Here is a 14,787-nt window from a genome sequence, read left to right on the forward strand (position 1 = left end):
AACCTTAGATCTCGCAAACATGGTGTTCTTCTTCGGCTTCACGTGTTCCTCGAAGCGGTCATATTAGGTTTTCAACCTTTTAGCTGCCGTGGTTACGAGTCCGTGTGTTGAAAATGTCTCTACCTTTCTCCCCAATCTCCTCTTCGCTCTTACTGTTGAGAATATAAGATCCGCATGTTGCTTGAACTTCTTCCACTCACCCGGCAAGTTAGGCGACTCCCAATTCCTTCTTGCAGAGAGCGATTCCCATATAGACTCTCAATCCGACACCACGTCTTGTTTTTGAGTTGTTGTGTTCTCAGAAATATCAGATTCAGCAAAGATTAACACGTGTCTTTATCGTAGCACATGTTTTCCATAACTTCCCCAAACTGCCTATAGAGGACCCCTTATCTAAATGAACAGGTGACCTTTAAAGTGCCTGATATGAAATAATTCTTGTGATAGGATTCCATACGAATATTGCAAACTAGTATTTTATCATTTTTATTTATATAATCAAGACTGACGGGAACTGAGACGATGTCATACCACACGAAATGTTCACTGGAATTTCTCTACAAAACGACTTCCTTTTCCACTTAAATGTGAATTCTTTCTTAGTCAAACATTCTTCCATAAAGTTGAGACATACTGCATACAGTTTTACAGTTTCCCTGTTATTTAATTATATAATTTAATATTTATGATTTAAAAAAATATTTGAATTTAATTTGACAATAAGAAAGAAGTTCTAATGAAAGTGCAACAGTGTGATACATTTTTATCTAAGATTACTATGAAGTAACTTATCACTACAGTTACAGAATATTTTCAATTTTTAGTGGGTGGCTCTTATAAAAGACACAGAAACTGTAGTGTAACAGCCAGGACTTAAGAAGGGAAGAGTTACAGGGTACAGGTAAAGACACGAATCCCCAAAAATATATATACATTTTATTTGAAAAATATATATTATCTAGAATGAAGGCAATCATTTTAATAATAAAATTTACGACATTTAGGTTAAAAAATATTTATGTTTGATAGTAAATATACATGGGACATTACAACATGCGACCATGTTGCTGGGAAACAGGTGCTTTAAGTTTACTGCTTCATCAGAGCTTCGCCTCTCAGTTTGCATTCTGTCTCCTTTAAAAAAAAAGTTCACTCATGACCCGCCAGTGAAATACAAAGATTTATTGGCTGCAGCGTGGATACAAACATGCTCATTTACAGCGTATAAAAACATTTACATCACAAATGATGAGTCTAAAACTCCTGATACAAATATAAGAGGCTCTGAAAAATACAACCCGGGCAGCAAAAAAAAACAACACACATTCATGAGGTAGTCAAACGTTGAAAAATACAATCAAAGCACGAAAGATGATGGACGCTCGCTCTTCTACACTGACCTTGATGCCTCGTCTTTAGAAGGGTCGGCAGATTGAGGAGAAGCTTCTCTTAAAACCAAGAGGGGGAGACAAAACGTTTTGAAACCGTTGAGGAAATACAGAAGACAGTTTGAACATTGCACTCAACTTCAGACACACACAAGTGGTTCATTAAGATTATTATTCTGTGGCCAATGCTTTTTAAATGAAACATTTTATATTCCTTTGATTTCATTCATCACTTAAACCAATACATATATGTAAAATAGTGTAAATTTACTAAAATACACAGTGTACATCCTAATAGTGTATGTTAGTATACATGTATCTTTACAGAGGCTCCATATAAACTACATTATATTCATGTGGAACATTATTATTTAATTTAATGATTTATTTTGTGTGAAACACAATGAAGAGTCTGATAATCCCTTTAACACGTGAGCAAGTGAACAATTCACAGTACAGACAATAATCTCTCGGTAAATATAATCCAAAATAGGTTTTTTATACACAAATATATATCTTTTTTTTATATACTCTGTTCCCTCTGTAGAAAAAAATAAAAATAAACTTTATGTGTTTACAGAAGAAGAAAAAGGTAGCCGTCACACACAGAGTGGAATTAAGGCACGAACACAAACATTCATATTGATCTGAGGCGGTGGGGGGAGTGTGGAAAGTTGCGGTTTCACAAAGTAAAAAACACTCACATTTGAGATTGATTTAAAAAAGTAATAAAAAAAAGCTTAAGCTGCAATTTTTTCGTAAAAAATAAAAGTTCACTGTACATTTTAAATGTGTCAAGAAATTATTATTTAATACGTCAACTTAAACATAATAGAAAATATAGACCGTCTCAATAATATCTATAATATTATTAATTCATTTAGCTTGAAAGATCAATTTATGACACTGAAACATGTATTAAAAGTATAATTGTGTCGACCTCTGTCATTTCCAGATGACGGAGCTCAAACTTCACACCCACATTTATCAGTATTTACAATATCCACACGACTATACAAGCTCAAAGTGAGAGGAGAAGGTTGACTAGTGATCAACTGATGGATGAGCAATATGATCAATAGGTCATTTGTATGGGTTGCGTCAATCACGATAATGTGGTTCTGTAACAACTGCTGTTACATTTTATTTTCTCTGTCAAACTTACTAGTGTTATTTCGTGATTAGGAATCTACTAGAGTCGCTAAAAGTATTTACACAGGACTATTGGAAGAGGTTTGCCAAAGACTCCCTGCACTGGGAATCCAAAAGGATCTGTTAAATCTGTCATGTTGCGTCACTATATCAACCTTCGTTTCCGGAAGCTTTGAGGTAAAATCTTAAAAACTGTACATTTCCAATAGAGACTAACTTTTTCTTATAAGGATTTCTACTATACAGAAGACACGTCGGATTTAAACGAACCCACGATGAGGGATTGCTGGTCCGTCTTCACAGCTTTCTTTCACATTGATTGGCACTTCTGGTTACATTCTTTCAGGAGTCTCACGGTGTGTACACTTTGGTCTGAGGGTGAGTAGTGGTCTGCTCCATTTTCTTGATCCAATCCTCAGTTGTTGTTTTTTTTTTGCTTCCCCCGAATGTAAGTCAGCAAATCTGAGCGCTTCGATTGGAACCAAATGTGACTTTTTTTGTCGTTTTATGGCCCTCGGCTGTGACTGCCAGGCTGGCTTTTGTTATCAGCATTTCTGAAGTGGCAGGAAAAAAGGGTTTTACTAATGCGAATTGTGTGTTTTCGTCTTTCTTCTGGGGGGGAAAAACGTCTGATGTCAGTCGGCCTTTTGTTTCCTGCTGCTATGCCGCGCTGCTGCTGGAGCAGGGCGTGCTCTGCGTGCTGCCAATACTGTGGGCGGCGCTGCTGTTCTCCGAGGCAGGCGGAGGTTTCTGGACCTGCTGTGTGCCAGCTGTTCCTCCTATAGAAGCAGGAAGGAGAAGGGAGGGAAGCGAGAGGAATACAAAAGTTAAAACAATTGATTTTATTCTGGATTTTTTTTTCAATTTTATCAAGCTAAAAATAGGATTCCAAATTAGACACAACGCAGATCAATTAACCTTATACAACACAAGAAAATATATATTTTATTACAAAAGAAAAGTGTTTGTTGTTTTTGTCCGGCATTGTCAGGAAATTTCAACTAATCTAGAAATGTGCTCAGCTCAGTTCTTGACCTTATTAAAACAAGGCATACAATCGAATCACCAAAATAAAAAACGTCGACTTGACTGTGGTTTGTTGTGTTAAAGTTGCTAAGCAACGGTTGGTATAGATTTAAGGAGTCCGGAATGCAAAGGATTTTTTTGTGGGGCACAAACTCACAAGAGTCATAGAAGTTGTTTTCTTGAATCTATTGTCAGTTTACTAAAACAAACTCCAAGACGGAAAGTTCCATCACAATGCATTTCTATTGAATTCACACTTGGAATTTTGATGGGAAAAAAGTTCAGGATTCAAAAATATTTATATGAATATAATTTTGAATATATATATATATATATATATATATATATATACATATATATATATATATATACAAATACATATACATAGGAATTTATATATATACATAGGTATTTTGAATCCCTAACTATAAATATTATATACATATATACACATCCCTGATATGTATGATTATATATATTTTTAAACTGTCAACATACAAAAAAGGAAATATATAAGAAAAATGTAAAAATATTATGTTTATCCAAATATTCAAAGAATAAATTAATCTTTAAAGGGAAAAAAGAAGAAGTAAGGAGACAGAGAGGGGAGGCTGGATGAGATGGAGATAAGTATAGGATATAAAAGAACTAGCGAAGGTATTAAAAAAGGAGAAGAGGAAGACATTGAGGTTCATGGAAGTGTTGAATAAGGACATGAAGGGGTCTGGAGTCACTAGAGAGATAGAGTGATAGGTTGAGGGGGGGCAAATTGACTGGCTTGCAAACCACAAAGAACATGGTCAGTGAATTTAAAATAAATATAATTAAGACAGATCAATGGCAACACAGTTAAAGAGCAGAACAAGCCATTTAAATGCTGAACCGTTGTGCTCAGTAGTTAATCTACAAAGTTTTTTTTTATCCTTTTTGGATGTTTTTTTGCGAGACAAAATGACAGTGAAACCACAAAATAATGAAATAAATTATGAAGATAAAATATAAAGCTAATTTGGATTAAAGATCTGCAGAAAGACAGCTGAACGAGGCATGTCTAAGAAGTACAAATATATCTTTTATTGTGTGATTTACTTTATTTTATTCATCATTTTTGACATGAAACGGCATCACATAAATGTGATTCATGCTGGTTAGCTGATAAAATCTCGTAAAAATAAATACAAGAGTACTTCTATCTCAAATACAACAGCTTATGTGTTATTCTAACAACAACCTGAGTGAAACAGTCTTTCCTCATTTCCCTCAAAGACATCGACTCTGCTGGAACTCTATCTTTTGTTCTCTGGACTCAATTAGACTGACATTACGAGATAACACAGAACAAACAAAGACCTGCTGGAACCCTGGCCTCAGTGTTTTATTGTTTTTGGTCAAGGAAGAAATTCTCTGGTTCTAATAGAGAGAATATTTCCGTGGAAGACGCTGCAGAAGAAAAGAGTTCCCTCTCAGATAAAGATGATTCCATCAGGTACGGCTGTGCGTCGGTGTGTGAGCATATATACACTTGAGTGTGTCGTCAGTCTCCTGCTCCCTCTTCTGTGCCTCCTCTAATGTTTACCAGACCAGAACCGCCAGAACTCTCCTCCTCCCGGAGCGACAAGGAGAACAAACTAAAGGGACGGGCTGCCTCCGTATCTGAAGGGAATCTGAAATTCCAGCTCCTCTCATGTTCAGATAAGAGAAAAGGGAGGTTGCTTCTATGGAATAGAAATGCCTTGTATGGAAGATGCTGCTGTAGATGTGAGAGACCTTGAACTTTTAACTACATCATCTTGAGATGTCTGTAAATGACATGCAAGAACATAAAGCCTGAACTTGGAAACTACTTGTTAAGTTGCAACGGATATGTATAAATCTTAGAACGTGTTGGTCTGTCGTAATGAAGAGCTAAGCTTAAAGAGACAAATTATGATAATAATAATATAATAATAATGATAATAATAATAATTTAATAGGTCACCCAAAATTCAAACTTACTCTACTCACCCTCATGAAGACTAAGCGTTGGGATTATTTTCAGTTTTCAGAGTATTCTGTTCCTTTTTAGAGTTATAGGTAAACATGTTTGTTCATTTTAATTTATCGACTGGAGCTCAGTTGTCTTCATCTTCATTATTGTTAAGAAAGACACCTAAAAACATGCAAATACGTACCTCTTGTATTGAAGCCTTAACATGAGGATTTGTTATAAACAAAAATAAAATAAAAAGATCTTTATATTTTAAGCTTGTTTGAAGCGGAAGTTATCAGTCTCTCAGTTCCTGCCTGATGTGTTCTTCATTGAAACGCATCTGCTGCTAGCCTAGCTGCAGTTCATAAAAAACAAGTTTACAATACGATCTTCTTATAATTTCTCATGTTGAAGCTTTAATACAAGAGGGACGTTAAAGACGAGCAGAATGGAGGTATTTGGATGTTTTTAACAGTGGAATTTTGGACCAAGATGACGACGGAGACAATTTATCTGCAGTCGCTACATTAAAATTGATTTAACAGATTATATTGAAAATAATCCCAATTCTAAAGCGACATGAGGGTGAATAGAAAATGTATGAATTTTCTATCACTTCAATACTTGAACTACATACTGTATGTTCGTACTCTCACTTCTAAACACAATTTTCTTAGTGACCAAACGACAAGTAAAGGACCAACATTTTCTTTTTAGGTGATTGAGTCATTGATCATCTGAACAAAAAGTTAAGTGGTGACTTTAACATCCGGGCCACAACAAGTCCATCTCTTTGTGGAACTTTGATAATATCCACAAGCATCTACCTAGACATAAAGACCTACCGGTCCAATGATTTAACGTATTTGTTGATCAACAAAGGGTACAGATAAAAGTCAAAACTCTTCTGATCCTTGACCATGATTTAAAAGTAATAAACCGATTGTTTCCTTAAGGCTCAAACTACAGTAATGCAACACAAACAGCATGAGTTTTCTTTTTGAAACGAGCTCCGACTCTTATCAAGTCCAGCGGAGTGAAGGAGCGCGTGCTGGCAGCCGTGACTACAGTTGTGTCAGAAAGTAAGAGTTGTGGTGTTTTTTGCCAAGATAACGAACAGAATAACAACAACTAAATCTTCTATGCGCACATCTGCGATCACCATATATGGACTTGAGTCTTAACACGTACCAACTCCAAAAAAAACACGTCATCTTATATCGTCATTATATTTGACTTTATCTATTAAAGCTCATAGTTTCATCTTTATGTTTTATCTTGTCTGGTAACTTTCTGCTACAGGAACAATCCTGGTTCTAGGATGGCCTCAATGGTGCCGACTGCTTGTAGTTTTCTTTAGGTATTGGACTGAACATTATGGACTCTTGTTTAACGTCCTAATGGATTATTTGGATATTCAGCTTTCACACTGTAAATTGACCCATATTTTAAACTCAAAATTGATGATCCAGCGTCTTTAAATAACGGTGAAACATTTCAAGAGCCTCATCCAAGTCCTTGACACGGATGACAACCAACCCAAACTAAATAAAGACGATACACCTGCTCACTGACCTTCGCTAGGTGGAAGTAGATTTACGACGCACAGGGTCTGAGTGAATGAGTTCCCTCCTTCTGTTCACATGTCGCTTCTCAAAGACCGTTGAACTTAAACATCCTGACCGGTTTAATAAATACGTCCGTGGGGGGAGGTGGAGGGTCGAAGGTCAAGCGGACTGAAGAGAACAGGGCAGGCCCTCTGTTGAGGTGAACTAAGTGGACTAAAGCGAGCATGTTTCCTCAATAAGGTCAGCGAGGTCAAAAGGGGCCATCACGCTGGGGATGATGGGGAAAGTCTTGGCATCTAGGGAGTGGATTGTATTTCTTTTCCTGTAAGCGCCCGCTCAGCGAAGGGGAATTTCCAGCTGGTCATTGTAGTGGGAATATTCGCTGACCCACCGCGTGGTTCCTTTTAAAGCATTCAAAGGCAGGAAAGAGAAGCGCTCTTGCCGCCGACCAACAGGATACATTTACAGTAGAGGGCTCCATGTGTTATTGTGGAGCGGCCGCTGTCAGCGGCAGGATGTTTGGCACATTTTTCTTTTTACGCTGCTCGGACATTCCTGAGAGTCTTATCTTTCCTTGAGGCTGGGGAAGGAAGCGGCAGGTGAAGGACGTACCTGTGTGAGTGTAGATGAACCACAGCGCTCCGGTCAGCAGAGCTCCGATGAAAAAGGCTGCGAAGGCGATGCCCACCACTGTCGGCGTGTCCAGCACATACACTGTGGCTGGAGGACAAATACAACATAAATGAGACAATGACAAACATTTTAAAAAATAATTTCAAATTTTCACATTTTTAAATCGACCTCAGTAACTTTTTTATCAAATTTTCTTTTTCTGGTTTGTGGTTTTTGTTCCAAAAGAAGTTGTACTAAAACAACTATGTGTAGATGGTGGAGTTTCATTGGTGCAGACAGGTATCAATTGTATTGATTGATTTTAGTGCAAGAAACCAACTGTGTAATCTACAACACTTTTTGTAAAATGTTTTGTGGCTTTGTGGATGGTGCCTTTAAAACGGTTGTTCTTATTATAAACCATTAATTTACGACAACAATTATCATTTACTAACACAATAAACCACCAAACATGGTTTCCAACAGCACTCTCTCTTGGTCTCTTGCTCACTCTCGTTCATGCCAAACTCTGGTGTTTTCAGAAGCTGTGTGAAAGACAAATAATTGGTGATCTGTATCTGCCACAAAAATGATCATTGGTACCACCCTAATTTATTTTATTTAATTTATTGACCTTACTTTTGTTTCTGAATTGGCTGTACACTTGGGAAATTTTCTTTTATAACTCTCTTATACAAAAAGTTACTTTCACTAGTAACTAGTTACTTTAAAAGTATTGGGTAGCTTAATGGAAATGAGATACATTTGAAAGAAGTAACTGTAACTAAGTTACTATTTTAAAGTTACTTGCCCAACTCTGCTCTTGATGCACGTTATGAAAAAACTGCTTTGCGTTTGGGCGTCATTACTTATTATTAGAATGATTGAAAAATATTGTAATGTAGTACTATCAGCAGAAATCCCACATCCTTAATACAATTAAAACCTTAGAAGAGTTTTCAGATGTGCAAGAGGAATCCTGTCAGTAGACATAAAGACAAAGAAAGTCTTCATGTCATTGAAGATGTTGAAGGAATTGTTCCAACTCTAGTGGGTGTTTTTAGAGTGAAGAGTGGGTTCAAGGTGAACTTACTTTCACTGCTGGGACCAGTCGGGACCTCAGGATCTGCAAAAGAGAACCAGATCTGAATGAGAGCCAGCTCTAGATCAAATGATATTCATTACAGCAGGCTGACAGAGGACGACCCTTCTGACATGGTGGAGGCCATCAGGTGGGATTTCAAGCGAAACTCCGAGTAATAATGTCTCGACAAACAATACAAAGACGCTTGTGTACCGAGGAGTTGGTCCGGCTCAGGTCCAAGACGGTGGCACAATGAGGTCTATTCTTAGCAGGAACACCTCAGAGTTTTCATCTCATTAAGCGGATGGAAGGGAAGACTTTTAATATCACGAGGGACGATCGCTAGAGGACGTCCACCAAGGCTGTTATCACCTCTCCACCATCGCTCCTTTGAGACTTGTTATGCCAAGAATGCAGAGAGCGGACGGACATCGGCATGAATCGCTGAACTCTCTGTGACTTTTGTTCCTTCAACCTTCCCTCAACCTCATGTACCTTCTCGGGTACGTCCTCTCTGTCTTCGGAGCGATCCTGTGGGATCTGGTGTTTGCTGATTTACGCACAAGCTGATAGTTCAACTGCAGCCGGAGCTGGAACACTTGTGATATCTTAACCGACGTCATTTGTTTATGGAAGTTTGGTTGCTGTGTAGTCAACGAACGCTGCTGCGTAATTACTTGTTTTTGTTCAACTCTGACCCCCCAACCCCCCACACCCCCACTCACGGACAGCAGACGCCGCTGATAAAGCCTCCGTTTGATTCTTGATACCAGGGTTTCTTGCTTGTCAAGCCAAGAACAGCTGAACTGTGGTTTTTAAAATATGATCCTGAAGTTAGTGAGGACTGTGGCACCCGGAGCAACAACACAACACACTTATTTAGCACTGCAGCTCAGATAGGGTTTCTTTCTTAGGGTATATTATCAATTTCCTATGAAGATACTTTCTGCCAACTGCTCTCAGGATATTTAACTATACAATAAAATATTTTATTTTAGAGTTGTAACCCCCTGTACGACTTCTGTTGAATTTCTCTGTGAGATTTCTCTATGGAGATCAATAAAGTATATTGAATTTAATTATTCTTGTGTATGTGTACTAATGTTTATTATTGTTCATTTATTTTATTTATTATTGTTCTTTAAAAGATGTTTTATTTTTTTTATTTTTTTTTATTATTTATGATTGTCTTTGTTAATATTTATACTATGCATACTGTATGCCTAAATATAATGTGTTTGTATAGTTAATTATTGCTTTGTGAACTGCTGTGACAAACTTCATTTCCCCAATGTGAGAAGAATAAAGGCCTTAACTTTAAATCATACTTAAGTACATTAAAAGGTTTATATCATAAACCTTTTCATTGACTACATTTATTTTGCAACAAAAAAAGAGTTTTTGATTTTTTATTAGAATTTTAAAAACAAAACTCCCACATGTTACTAGCATACACTTCTCTTGGTAAAGAGGATTACACAGGCCACAGTTGTCAAGCAGTAAATCTACCTCTGATGAAAGGCCTTCAAGCTTGTTGTGTTATTCCAAGCACAAGTCAACCAAGTGGCCGGCTTTGATTTGTAGATGTAATTGAACCGCTGTCTCAAGGAGCACCATGGACCTTGAAAAGGCTACTTGTTTTCCTTGTCATCTGAGCAGAAGAGATGCCTCTTTGTGTTAGAAAACTCGGCCTTTGAGGGCCAGTTTTTTTTTTCTAATGAGTGTGTTTATGGCATATTTGTGTTTACCTACTCTGTTCCATGGAAAATAAACGCACAGCACTGGCACATCGGTGTGGGCAGAACCATCGCTGGCCGGCACCTCCACCTTACACTTCTCTAACGCATTGATATTTTCGCTGCAGCTATGGCTGAGTTTCTAAAGGCGACACATTGACTCATTTTACAAAAGTTGAGAGAAAAGATCTGCCTGTAAAGCATATTATCTACTTAAAATATTGTTTACGAGAATCTATATCATAGTTAACGTCTTAAACTTCTTTATTTATTTTTCCACTGTATGGCTTAAAATGTCCAGCCTGATTGCAACTAGTTATTTAAATGTTTTAACATGAAAAATGTAGTCATTTGTGGATCTACAAAGTTGTTAAAACACTGTCCAATCATTTGACCTATTAGAATGATTGGATACCGATACATTATGTTTGTTTTTTTAACTGTAATGCAATTTTTCTCTCCAGATTCCTGCACTGCTCTGAAGGCGTTGCTCAGGGGGGAAAGTCTGAAGAAGGGGTGAAGACTATTGAATTTAAAATGTATCTTTTAAAAAAACAAGAGGAAGTACAAATGTATCCAATCGTAGTTAGTTGTAATACAGTTTAAAATGTGTGAAAATCAGCTAATTAAAAAAAAAAGTTAACAGCAAACACACAGCATACCAACACAATATTCTCACCAACTCCTGTCAGTTGCACAAGTTGTTGATGCCCTTTAGGCGGCATCATTCTAACCGAATCTAGCCGAATCATTTATTAATGATCCTGAAAACAAGATTACAAGTCTATCTGACTGATGTTCGTTTATCTCTTTATCTCATCTGACATAATGAACGTGCGACTTGACACCAACTAACGTTCTCACTTCTCGTGACTTGACTCGAACTGACAGCGGGTTTCTTGTTGAGGTCACGGCTCGGTGGGGATGCAGTCTTGAGCAACTCGGAGATGTGCTTTGAATGATATCACCCAGCGTGGCTAAATCAGTGCAATGTGGCTGTGATTACCTCGGCGCTCCCAGAGATAGAGATTCCAGCCGGAATCAATAAATGAGCGGGGGAAAGAAAAAGAAACAAAAATCCAGAGTCAAAGAGCGAAAGGACGAAACACCCCTGAGTAAAAACAGCTTAATGCACTCCTCGATTCTCACCTCACACACCAGTCCAGAGATTTAGGAGACAGTCTTCAACATTTATCCTCCACACACACACACACACATTTGTAAACAATGCTCTTAGTGTAAACAGCCAGAGCTCATACACTCATGCACACACAATGCTGTTGTTAATGATGACCAGATGTTGGCCTCTGTGTGCTAAGTTTTGTTCTTAACTTAAAATGTATAACTAAGGTTCCGGTTCACACCCAAACTCAGGTCTCAGCTTGTCGTGCTCGATAATCTGTGTCTATCGCTTTATATTATTCAGTTCAACGGCAAGAGGAAACACATTTGATTAATTAAATACACTTTAACCACATCATAGGTTCTAATGTGCTCACCTGTCATATCGAGCTGATCGGACTTGTCGACCACGACGAGAGGTTTGGTGGAGAACTTGTTATTCATCATGATGTTCAAGATATAGTCCGGAGTCAAGTCTTCACAGACCTCGCTTTGTGACAAACACTGAGCGGAAGAAAGAGTTAAAAAGCATTAGGAATATTTCATTTTGACCAGAGATAAGAAGATTTAGTGAATGGCCAAGTATCCGAAAAGGAAGTTGGAGTTCAGTTTTCATACCCCGGGGAGTCTTCTGTTGATCTCGGGCCTCCTGGTGCACGGAGACATCTCGCAGTGCAGAAATAGGAGGGACGAATTGAACATGGAGTTGAAGTTGAAACTGAACGTCTTCTTGTCCCACTGGCCTCGTCTCGACGGGTAGAACCGGACCGAGTCGTCCGTCGGGCAGATCGTCTCGATGAGCGTGTAGTCGGACCCCACCTTGTGGTTGGGGTTCGAAGAAATGGAGCACGACGTGATGATGAAGCCCTGGTCGTGATCCGGGGACGCCATTGTGACCTGCAGGTTTTTTGAAAGTCGAGTTACAATGTTGTAAAGCAGTCTTTAACATCTTGCCATTTTAGTGTTGGTATGGAAAATGCAATATGAATAAGTTGTTACTCTCTGTGGTAAAGAAAGTTCTTTGTTTGCTGCGTATTTGTATTGTATTCTTTTATATCAATAAAGTACTTTTAAAGCATAAAACAATTTAAATAAAAATAAATGTGGGTAAATAACAAAAAGGCAGTCGTATTTTGTGTGTACAAAAACAAGAAAAAGTGTTTGCTTCCACTGTTTCTTATCTGCAGCAGTGGAAGTGAAGGAATCTATTTAGGCAGAGGCAAACATTTCCTGTAGGAAGGTCCTGACTTGTGTCAGTTGGAACAGACAGTGGAGCGACTCCCTCTGAAGAATGATTTGTACAAGATTTTACTGCAGGAAGTGAGGTATTACATCATCGCGGTCAGGAGCAAGAAAGAGCTCAAAAGGCCTTTTAAAAGTCAGATAAACTGCCAGGAAGACCAGGGTGTCAGTGAGGGCAGCTTCCCGCTACCAATCAAACTCTCACTAAAGAGGAAACTGGGACAGGAAAACTCTCAGCAGACTTGTACAAGAGTCACTCACTTTCTGCCTTTACTGGGAGGATTTCCACTAAGTCATTAAACACAATGGATTAGCTGTTACTCAGCAAAAAACTTTTTTTTGAATCCAATGTTATTCCTGATTATTAATGTACAGTATGTATATACTCAACTCAACGTTATTTATATAGCTCTTTAAGAAATGGCCGTTGGCTAAAAGTGCTGTAAAAATATATATATATAAAGCATAAAATAAAAAAGTTAATACACTAAGATAATAAAATAAAGTAAGTAGAAGGGCACCAAAAACAGCTACTGAGTGTCATGTTGATTTAAAATGGGTTTTACATTTTCTAGCCATTTTTTTTACTTGGCTGTACATATGTTTTTTGTGTCGTTTGCACCAATTTGGCTGTGCTTTTTCTTCCTTTATCGTTTATATTTGTTTTATTATTATAGTTCTAATAATATATTAGTAGTAGTAGCAACTTTGTGACCCTGGTCTAGAAAAGCGCTCTACAAATATTAACTACTTACATAGTTACTTACTATTTATTATATTTCTGGTTTTAAAATGGCATCAACAGTGATGATTTTGTATGGTTGTAGAAGTCTAAACAATGATAAACTATATTTGCATTAATTTGCATTGATTTACGTGGGTCGCTTTTCGAAGACCCCATCAGAGAGGCGTCGTCTCTGATTATGACTTCGGGGCGCTGAAAAAAGCGACCCTTATAGTTGCTATATGTTATGGTAATCATTGGATTGTACTCACATATACAGTTAGTTAAATAGGTAGTGCACACGATTTCTTTGGGAAGTTTGAGGACGTGAAGTTTCGCTGGTTCGATTCCTGCACTGGACATATTCATTTTATTTTAAGGGTTATTTTTAAATTTTAGTTTTTATTTTTTGCAGTGAACTTTTGATAACTTAGTAGAAAGTATATCTGATGTTCTGGGAGAGAGGACGGGTAGTTTTCCTTGTTTTTAATTTGGTTCATTTTGTATGATGTATATTTTAGTATAATTAAAATGTGTTTTTATCTTTATCTAAACAAGGAGCATAATAAACATTATAATTCATCATTAGCTTTCAAATTGTGGATTTTCTTTCTTTAATATTTTCTAAGTTTAGACTATGTTCGACTGATTCTTTAGGTGATATAGTCTGGGATATGTTCTGAAAAGATCCCCATCTAGAATATTTTGTATCAGTTGCCACTGCTTCACTGCTTGCAGCCAGCCTCAATGAACACCCAGTGCACACTCAATAAACTGTAGCTTTTTTAACTTTTAAATAAATTGCTCTCATTCCTCACTACAGAGAGTGACCTCCCAAATGTAATCATCCGTTTCTTGTCCCAGAGGAAATAATAGTTTAAGCTATGCTTTCAGTTGTGAAACTCAACATGCCAATTTAATTCCTCTACAAGCAAAAAGTGCTTTTATGATGTGGAAATTTCCACCCCAGACACTGAATAGTTTTCACAAAACGATGCCATGTCCTTTATGTCCGCCACACACATACATCCAGAAGAGTGTATCTACTGTACTCTCCCCGATTCTTGGCAGTCACCCCGGGTCAGATCTCAGCACAGTGTGAACCAGAAACACCCAGAGAGCACACACAGACCACTCTTTGTAACCGCTTGGCCACGACTCAGC

The 14,787-nt window shown here is 37.6% G+C and overlaps 1 protein-coding gene across 2 annotated transcripts in view; it reads right to left on the bottom strand.

Annotated features, from left to right (window-relative positions):
- Positions 1 to 1,167: 1,167 nt before the first annotated feature.
- tgfbr3 (transforming growth factor, beta receptor III) overlaps positions 1,168 to 14,787 on the bottom strand; it is a 58,268-nt gene continuing 44,648 nt past the window's right edge. For both annotated transcript variants that reach the window (XM_087784498.1, XM_087784499.1), the window contains exons 13-17: positions 12,276 to 12,554; positions 12,035 to 12,161; positions 8,809 to 8,841; positions 7,716 to 7,823; positions 1,168 to 3,319 (exon numbers count right to left, since the gene is read on the bottom strand). In XM_087784498.1, the coding sequence (XP_087640624.1) occupies positions 3,201 to 3,319; positions 7,716 to 7,823; positions 8,809 to 8,841; positions 12,035 to 12,161; positions 12,276 to 12,554 (666 nt within the window). In that variant the 3' untranslated portion in view covers positions 1,168 to 3,200. The remainder of the gene's footprint in view (positions 3,320 to 7,715; positions 7,824 to 8,808; positions 8,842 to 12,034; positions 12,162 to 12,275; positions 12,555 to 14,787) is intronic.

The sequence above is a fragment of the Callionymus lyra genome, chromosome 2 (genome assembly GCF_982586985.1).
Source record: "Callionymus lyra chromosome 2, fCalLyr1.hap1.1, whole genome shotgun sequence".
In the NCBI taxonomy this organism is placed as follows: domain Eukaryota; kingdom Metazoa; phylum Chordata; class Actinopteri; order Syngnathiformes; family Callionymidae; genus Callionymus; species Callionymus lyra.